This window comes from Sardina pilchardus, chromosome 20, assembly GCF_963854185.1.
Source record: "Sardina pilchardus chromosome 20, fSarPil1.1, whole genome shotgun sequence".
NCBI classification, from domain to species: Eukaryota; Metazoa; Chordata; class Actinopteri; order Clupeiformes; family Clupeidae; genus Sardina; species Sardina pilchardus.
The window spans coordinates 31,621,068-31,631,067 of NC_085013.1; the positions used below are offsets into that span (position 1 = coordinate 31,621,068).

A 10,000-nucleotide genomic window follows, 5' to 3' on the forward strand; every position below is an offset into this window, starting at 1 on the left:
GCAAACGATAACTGAACATAATGTTAGTCCTAACGTTAGGAGACCCTTGCAAGGCATAGCAGCAACTTCAGCCAGCTAACATGTTAGCAAGTTGGTTTGATATTGGATATTCGGATACTCAATGAAAGACCGTTCCGTATTTTGAATCTCTGTCGAATATCCAATGTCAAACCAACTTGATCTTCGGTGAAGCTAGCTGAAGTTGCTGCTCTATATTAAGGATTAGGCTACTGACTTTACTCTCAAATCAAGGCAGCTACATGACGGCAATGATCGCCAACGATAACAAGGAAAATGAAGATAATAAATATACGTGAAATATTAATCTTACCTCAAGAACTCTAACCGTATCACCATAGCTTTTGCTTACACCGGATGAACTGATACCCAGCAAAGCTTCAAAGCGGAAAGTGTCTGACGTTAGCGTGAGAAGGGTCAATTGTTCTTCCTTGGTTGTCATACATTTGAACCTAAACTATTCAGATCGCCACCACGTGGCCATACCATGCCATTACACCGCCAAGCGAAAAACATAAACGCCTCCTGAATCCAGACGGTGATACGGATCACTCCCAAAATTTAATTGTTTCTTCCTTGGGTAAATTTAGACCTTTCCTGAAAATATCATCGAAATCCATCGATCACTTTTTTAGTTATCTTGCTTATAATCAGACAAACATCATCAAACCCAACACCAATCACCGATTCCATGGGTTAAGAGTCAATTAAATTAAAGCCTCATCATAAAGGAGGCAGAATATATCAAAAGGGTTCCGCAGCATGCATGTCCACGCAGCCTACTGTAGGTCTAATGCTGTGATGCGTTGCTGTGAACACGCATGACTCTAGGTTAACTAAACTAACACGAACGCACACAACTCTAACGCGCTCGACTCTAGGTTAACTAAACTAACACGAACGCGCACAACTCTAGGTTAACTAAACTAACACGAATACGCACAACTCTAACGCGCACAACTCTAGGTTAACTAAACTAACACGAACGCGCACAACTCTAGGTTAACTAAACTAACACGAATGCGCACAACTCTAACGCGCATGACTCTAGGTTAACTAAACTAACACGAACGCGCACAACTCTAGGTTAACTAAACTAACACGAATGCGCACAACTCTAACGCGCTCAACTCTAGGTTAACTAAACTAACACGAACGCGCACAACTCTAGGTTAACTAAACTAACACGAATGCGCACAACTCTAACGCGCACGACTCTAGGTTAACTAAACTAACACGAATGCGCACAACTCTAACGTGCACAACTCTAGGTTAACTAAACTAACACGAACGCGCACAACTCTAGGTTAGCTAAACTAACACGAATGCGCACAACTCTAACGCGCACAACTCTAGGTTGACTAAACTAACACGAACACGCACAACTCTAGGTTAACTAAACTAACACGTACGCGCACAACTCTAGGTTAACTAAACTAACACGAACGTGCACAACTCTAGGTTAACCGAACTAACACAGTGTCGCTTTGCTGTGAACGCGCACAACTCTAGGTAAACTAAACTAACACGAATGCGCACAACTCTAACACGCACAACTCTAGGTTGACTAAACTAACACGAACGCGCACAACTCTAGGTTAACTAGACTAACACGAACGCGCACAACTCTAACGCGCACAACTCTAGGTTAGCTAAACTAACACATACGCGCACAACTCTAGGTTAACTAAACTAACACGAACGTGCACAACTCTAGGTTAACTGAACTAACACAGTGTCGCTTTGCTGTGAACGCGCACAACTCTAGGTAAACTAAACTAACACGGGATTGTTTGAACTAATTGGTAACCAGTGTTTTGGAACCGACAGCTCAGGTTTAGTCGCCGCTGGTCCAGACAACCCAGAGGTTAAGTTCTATCTCAGGGCCAGACGTACTTAGAATAGCGATCGTAGCGTTCTTTGCGCCAAGGCCAACACGCAGAAAGCACACGCTAAGATACTTCAGTTTACGTCCTATTTACCAATCCTGAAATTCATTGTGTAATCTGCGCCGTTCTCCGCCCCCTAACACAATTAGCGAAGGACAACAACTGAACGACACTTCAGTCAGAGGCGCAGTTGAATGAACTGATGACAACATTAAAAGGAATCCAACGTTTAGCGATCATGAAATAATACAATGCATAATGTCAACAAGCAGGAAGATAATGAAGAGCAGTAGTTCTTCTTAAACTAGGCTTACTTGTGCACGTAGGCTATGGAAGATTAATCAAATCTAACGAGTAGGAAACTTTAAGCGGATGGCATGAAAGTGAAAGTAGACGTTCGAAAGGCCACCAAAAGTTAAGGTTGCTTTTGATGTAGTACAAAGACGCAAAACTGGTGGTCTAATTAGCGATTTTGTTGTCACTGAATGATTCTCTTATCGATGCATTTAACAGCAAACCGCATTTAACACCTGCTTTTACAAGGCGGAAATATTTAGGCGCAAAATAGACGTGCGTTTTCACGGGCAGTTTTAGTACATACAGGGGAATACATAATTAGGCGCATGTTACGCTTTTCCTCCCAACTTTTTACAGGAACCTCCTACTATCATCTGACACTCCCATAAATCCATATGCATGAGACGGAGAAGCGCAATTTGCCATTCTCAGCTCCCGCGACAGGCAGTCTGCGCCTTCACCTCATTGTGGCTTGTTAGTACATACCTGGCCATCTTTTTATACGCACGTTGCGAAACAAATACGCCTGAAGTGGGCGCAAAAGCGTTCGTACATCTGCCCCTCTGTGTTCTTTCTGGAACACCCCCTGATGAGACCACTTAGCTTGCAGCTTGTGTGTGTGTGAGAGAGAGAGAGGGAGAGAGGTGTAGGGAGACATGTAGGCTTTAAACATTCCGCATTATTCACCCTGATCAAGTGTCTGTGTGTGTGTGTGTATGTGTATGTGTATGTGTATGTGTATGTGTATGTGTATGTGTGTATGTGTATGTGTATGTGTATGTGTATGTGTATGTGTGTGTGTGTTTGTTAAATGGAACCTGATCATGTGTCTGTGTGTGTGTGTGTGTGTTAAATTAACTTAAATGGAGATTGTGGACTCCTGTGTGTGTGTTTTCAGAATTGACTTAGATTTTGTGTGTGTGTGTATGTGTATGTGTGTATGTGTATGTGTATGTGTATGTGTATGTGTATGTGTATGTGTATGTGTGTGTGTGTTTGTTAAATGGAACCTGATCATGTGTCTGTTTGTGTGTGTGTGTGTTAAATTAACTTAAATGGAGATTGTGGACTCCTGTGTGTGTGTTTTCAGAATTGACTTAGATTTTGTGTGTGTGTGTGTGTGTGTGTGATGTATGATAATGTGTGTACTCCCGCTCACAGGGCTGTCTGTGCGGAGTGTGTGTTGGCGTGGCGACCATATCCTGGTGGGGACTCAGGACAGTGAGATCTTCGAGGTCGTCGTGCACGACCGGACCAAACCCTTCCTCATCATGCAGGTGTGTGTGTGTGTGTGTGTGTGTGTGTGTGTGCACGACCGCACCAAGCCCTTCCTCATCATGCAGGTGTGTGTGTGTGTGTGTGTGTGTGTGTGTGTGTGCACGACCGCACCAAACCCTTCCTCATCATGCAGGTGTGTGTGTGTGTGTGTGTGTGTGTGTGTGTGTGTGTGTGCACGACCGCACCAAACCCTTCCTCATCATGCAGGTGTGTGTGTGTGTGTGTGTGTGTGTGTGTGCACGACCGCACCAAACCCTTCCTCATTATGCAGGTGTGTGTGTGTGTGTGTGTGTGTGTGTGTGTGTGTGTGTGTATGTTTGTGTGTACTCCTACTCAATAAGCCCTTCCTCATTATGCAGGTGTGTGTGTGTGTGTGTGTGTGTGTGTGTGTGTGTGTGTGTGCAGGGTCACTGTGAAGGAGAACTCTGGGCCCTCGCCGTGCACCCCACCAAACCCCTCGCTATGACCGGCAGTGATGACCGCTCCGTCAGGTACACACACACACTCACACACAAACACACACACACACGCACCACATGACCATGCTCTGATAGCACGCTGTAACGTGTGTGTGTGTGTGTGTGTGTGTGTGTGTGTGTGTGTGGTGCGTGTGTGTGTGTGTGTGTGTGTGTGTATGTGTGTGTGTGTGTGTAGGATATGGAGTCTAGTGGACCATGCCCTTATAGCGTGCTGTAATGTGTATGTTTGTGTGTGTGTGTGTTACGTCCACAAAGGGAAATAACATGGATGAGGCACGGAGTAGTTTTGAACAAGCGCTTCAGAGTTTATTGCGACCAACGTTGCAGACAAAAAACAGACAAAGCACAGGTGTAAGGTAGCGACTGAGTATAAGTCCTTCAGGAGGCAAACAACTCAGGTGTTCAAAAGGCCCAAAGCCTCGTGCTTGCTACCCCGTGCCTCCCGACAGAATGGAAGCAGGCAGCCTATAAAGGGTCAGGTGACCTGTGCACCGGTACACCATCTCCACTAATCAGCAATCAGCAACTCAATTAATCAGCATACCAATCAGCACACCTGTGAACAGACAGACACAAAACAAGAACACAGCGCAGGGAGGAAGCCACGCCCATTGGGGCGTCACACCCTCCCCCTTCTAAACAGGAAACAGTCAGTTTCCTGAACAACAACATAGACACAATCAATTAACATCAAAAGACACAATCTATTAGCATCAAAAAGTACACACATAAGTTCTACACACTAAAGACTCCCCAGTCCACCCACCATCAGCACCCGGGTAGCTGAATAGTATTCAAACGGAGAAGGCATACTAACCTGTAGACACAAACATACACAAATCACACACACATTCACTCACACACTCATTCACACTCATTCGGCACACTCTCGGGCACTTGAGAGAACATCTGCCACTATGTTCTCTGGCCCCTCAATGTGACGAACACCCAAATTATACGGACGCAAATAATACGGACGCCAGCGCAACAGCCTGGGGAGCAGTCTGTACATCGCGCTCTATTATAAAAGTTGCGACATGTTGAGGGAGCGACAAGTCTGTTTAAATTGGTCCAAAAGGTCTGAAACAATTAATCGCTCCATATTGTCAATTTCAGCTGACCTATGCCACCGACCAAATTGTAACATTAAGTCCCGCACAAACTCCATTTTAGACGGACCAAATTTCCTCCGCATAGAATGAAATCGATATCGATACGACTCGAATTTGACGCAAGCGCTCCAGCTCAGTCTCACATTCGTAGGCCAGAAGAGCCTTTTGCGCCTCAAAGGACAAGCTAGAACCAGGCGGGGGTGACTCAGACTCCCGACGCTGGGAGTATCTGCGGTTTCGCCAAACCAGCAGCGATGGCACTTTTGGTCGTCTCCAATCTCCTCTGCATTAACATTACCGCAATATCGGAACTCTGCACAACCTCTAATAGATGGTCTTTATTCATTGTGTTAAGAGCTATGGACGGAGCCTGCACAAAATCGGTCACAAGTTGAGAACTCATAACGTATAGACCAAACCAAATCAATGGACTACAAATAATTCAAATACCAAACAAACAGATTTTGAGGGAAACAGTAGCCTTCCAACGCCCTTCTAAATCCCCAAACCCCACTAAATCGTGGACCCTAGTCTTCAGACAGCGTGAGGCCGGGGAATTTAAGCACTAGGACCTGCTGGTCCAAAGCCCGTAAGCCCGAGAGAGTCGTTGATTTACAAACAACCCCGCAGACCTCGGAAGTGCCCCCGAGACGACTGCTACCAAGCCCCGTACCGTCCAAAAATAACAAACAAACAAAACAAACTGTGCACCCGAAGATGCACACTTCGCCTACCAAAGGGCGAGGAAGTTAAAATTCAATCACGTCTATCAAATTTCGCGCATTTAACAAAATGCGCTCAGTTATAATGAGCAGCACAAAACGGCTCCTCAAAAAACCCGCAAATTTAATGAAACGAGAAAGATTACAAATGTTATCAAATCAAACAAATACCAAATAGTCCAAATATCAAAGTCCAAATATACCAAATATCAAAATAGGAAGTTATCGAAGTTATACACCCTCCGCCCCCCTTCAAACAAAGTGCTACGCACTAACCAATAATGCCACGCTCCGATGAATAAGCTCACCGAAGACGAGACATCCAAATCCAAAATTCCAAAGACCGAAATCCAAAGCTCCAAACAACAATACATATTTTTTAGACGAGCCCCCATTATGTTACGTCCACAAAGGGAAATAACATGGATGAGGCACGGAGTAGTTTTGAACAAGCGCTTCAGAGTTTATTGCGACCAACGTTGCAGACAAAAACAGACAAAGCACAGGTGTAAGGTAGCGACTGAGTATAAGTCCTTCAGGAGGCAAACAACTCAGGTGTTCAAAAGGCCTAAAGCCTCGTGCTTGCTACCCCGTGCCTCCCGACAGAATGAAAGCAGGCAGCCTATAAAGGGTCAGGTGACCTGTGCACCGGTACACCATCTCCACTAATCAGCAATCAGCAACTCAATTAATCAGCATACCAATCAGCACACCTGTGAACAGACAGACACAAAACAAGAACACAGCGCAGGGAGGAAGCCACGCCCACTGGGGCGTCACAGTGTGTGTGTGTGTGTGTGTGTGTGTGTGTAGGATATGGAGTTTAGTGGACCATGCCCTTATAGCGCGCTGTAACATGTGTGTGTGTGTGTGTGTGTGTGTGTGTGTGTGTGTGTAGGATATGGAGTCTAGTGGACCATGCCCTCATAGCGCGCTGTAACATGTGTGTGTGTGTGTGTGTGTGTGTGTGTGTGTGTGTGTGTGTGTGTGTGTGTGTGTGTGTGTGTGTGTGTGTGTGTGTGTGTGTGTGTGTGTGTAGGATATGGAGTCTAGTGGACCATGCCCTCATAGCGCGCTGTAACATGTGTGTGTGTGTGTGTGTGTGTGTGTGTGTGTGTGTGTGTGTGTGTGTGTGTGTGTGTGTGTGTGTGTAGGATATGGAGTCTAGTGGACCATGCTCTTATAGCGCGCTGTAACGTGTGTGTGTGTGTGTGTGTGTGTGTGTGTGTGTGTGTGTGTGTGTGTGTGTGTATGTGTGTGTGTGTGTGTGTGTGTGTGTGTGTGTGTGTGTGTGTGTAGGATATGGAGTCTGGTGGACCATGCCCTTATCGCGCGCTGTAACGTGTGTGTGTGTGTGTGTGTGTGTGTGTGTGTGTGTGTGTGTGTGTGTGTGTGTGTGTGTATGTGTGTGTGTGTGTGTGTGTGTGTGTGTGTGTGTGTGTGTGTGTAGGATATGGAGTCTGGTGGACCATGCCCTTATCGCGCGCTGTAACGTGTGTGTGTGTGTGTGTGTGTGTGTGTGTGTGTGTGTGTGTGTGTGTGTGTGTGTGTGTATGTGTGTGTGTGTGTGTGTGTGTGTGTGTGTGTGTGTGTGTGTGTGTAGGATATGGAGTCTGGTGGACCATGCCCTCATAGCGCGCTGTAACATGGAGGAGCCCATTCGCTGTGCAGCGGTCAGCACTGACGGCATCCACCTGGCACTCGGCATGAAGGACGGATCCTTCACTGTGTTACGCGTACGGTACGTTACACACACACACACACACACACCTGGCACTCGGCATGAAGGACGGATCCTTCACTGTGTTACGCGTACGGTACGTTACACACACACACACACACACACACACACACACACACACACACACACCTGGCGCTCGGCATGAAGGACGGATCCTTCACTGTGTTACGCGTACGGTACGTTACACACACACACACACACACACACACACACACACACACACAAGCACACACACCTGGCGCTCGGCATGAAGGACGGATCCTTCACTGTGTTACGCGTACGGTACGTTACACACACACACACACACACACACACACACACACACACACACACACACACACACACACATACACACACACACACACACACACACACACACACACACACACACACCTGGCGCTCGGCATGAAGGACGGATCCTTCACCGTCTTACGCATACGGTACGTTCTACACACACACATACACACACAAGCACACACACACACACACACACACACACACACACACACACACACACATACACACACACACATCCAGTGTTGGAATTACCATAGGGCCCGGTAGTGCCCAGCCCCCTTAGTTCTGGCCCGGGCACTACTAGTTCTGCTCGAGATCACTGTCTGAGGGGGCCAACCAGGCAGGCTGTCCAGGAGTCTCGGGACTTTAAAATGCAAGGGGCAAGGGAAGGGTGCTGCCTGAAGAAACTCATCGCAGGCAACACGTTTTACCTACTTCAGCAGAATGTGAAAGAGGATTCTCTGCGCTTAATGACATCAACGACAAAGCCCAAAATCGTTTACGTAAAGTGCGTCAAAAAACACACCCATTCGTCTCTGATTATTTGTTGCAGCGAGATGAGACCTTTATTGCACGAAAGTGCAGAAGCGGGGCTTTCCAACGAGACTAGACACTTGTCTGTACGATCAAGTATGAAAATTAAAAAAAAATCATTAAGTTAAATCAAAGTAGGCCTATATCATATTTACAGTCTATATTGCCCTGCGATCACGCGTGCATCCATTACTCTCGCTTGAATTACTCGCAAACCCGGCATCGCACAGACATGCCACACATATCAAATGAAACAGAGTTTTCCATTGATGCCAAATACATCGATCCTTCTGTGTTACAAAAACAGACGAAGTGACAAACAAATAATAATGTCATATAGCTTATGCTACCATTACTCTCGTTTGATTTACTTGTGAACCCGCGATTAAAACGATGTGGCACGCATGTCAGATGAAAGGGGAGACACAGAGCTATCCACAATACAACCTTCTAGGTCATAAAACAGACAAAGTGACAGCAAAATAATAACTTCATTTAGCTCCACTTACTCCATGTTTTTGTGTGGCATAATAGCCTATGTTCATTATCATGTGTTTCTCTATGGCAAGGCACGTTCATAATCCGGTTTTGAGATCCTAGCAAACTCCGGTATGGTATCCAATTCAAGACTCATATTGCATCCAAATTTGTTTGACAAATATTTGTCCCACATTAACACACACACACACACACACACACACACACACACACACACACACACACACACACACACACACACACACACACACACACACACACACACACTCACTCTCTCTCTGTGTGTATTATAGGGACATGACGGAGGTGGTCCACACACACACACACACACACACACACACACACACACACACACACACACTCACTCTCTCTCTGTGTGTATTATAGGGACATGACGGAGGTGGTCCACACACACACACACACACACACACACACACACACACACACACACACACACACACACTCACTCTCTCTCTGTGTGTATTATAGGGACATGACGGAGGTGGTCCACACACACACACACACACACACACACACACACACACACACACACACACTCACTCTCTGTGTGTGTGTATTATAGGGACATGACGGAGGTGGTCCACACACACACACACACACACACACACACACACACACACACACACACACACACACACACACACACACACACACACACTCACTCTCTCTCTGTGTGTGCTGCAGGGACATGACGGAGGTGGTCCACACACACACACACACACACACACACACACACACACTCACTCTCTCTCTGTGTGTACTCTAGGGACATGACGGAGGTGGTCCACACACACACACACACACACACACACACACACTCACTCTCTCTCTGTGTGTACTCTAGGGACATGACGGAGGTGGTCCACATTAAGGACCGTAAGGAGACGGTGCAGGAGCTCAAGTACTCACCTGACGGGGCGCACCTGGCCGTGGGCTCCAACGAGAACACCGTGGACATCTACGGAGTGGTGCAGCGCTACAAGAAGGTGTGTGTGTGTGTGTGTGTGTGTGTGTGTGAGAACACCGTGGACATCTACGGAGTGGTGCAGCGCTACAAGAAGGTGTGTGTGTGTGTGTGTGTGTGTGTGTGTGCGTGTGTGCGTCTGTGTGTGTG

The 10,000-nt window shown here is 46.6% G+C and overlaps 1 protein-coding gene across 1 annotated transcript in view; it reads left to right on the forward strand.

Annotated features, from left to right (window-relative positions):
* Nucleotides 1–10,000, forward strand: part of eml5 (EMAP like 5) — an 84,265-nt gene that overhangs the window by 12,431 nt on the left and 61,834 nt on the right. Inside the window, exons 7-10 of the mRNA XM_062522579.1 lie at nucleotides 3,366–3,481; nucleotides 3,888–3,973; nucleotides 7,399–7,536; nucleotides 9,731–9,872. Coding sequence (XP_062378563.1) covers nucleotides 3,366–3,481; nucleotides 3,888–3,973; nucleotides 7,399–7,536; nucleotides 9,731–9,872 — 482 coding nt within the window. The remainder of the gene's footprint in view (nucleotides 1–3,365; nucleotides 3,482–3,887; nucleotides 3,974–7,398; nucleotides 7,537–9,730; nucleotides 9,873–10,000) is intronic.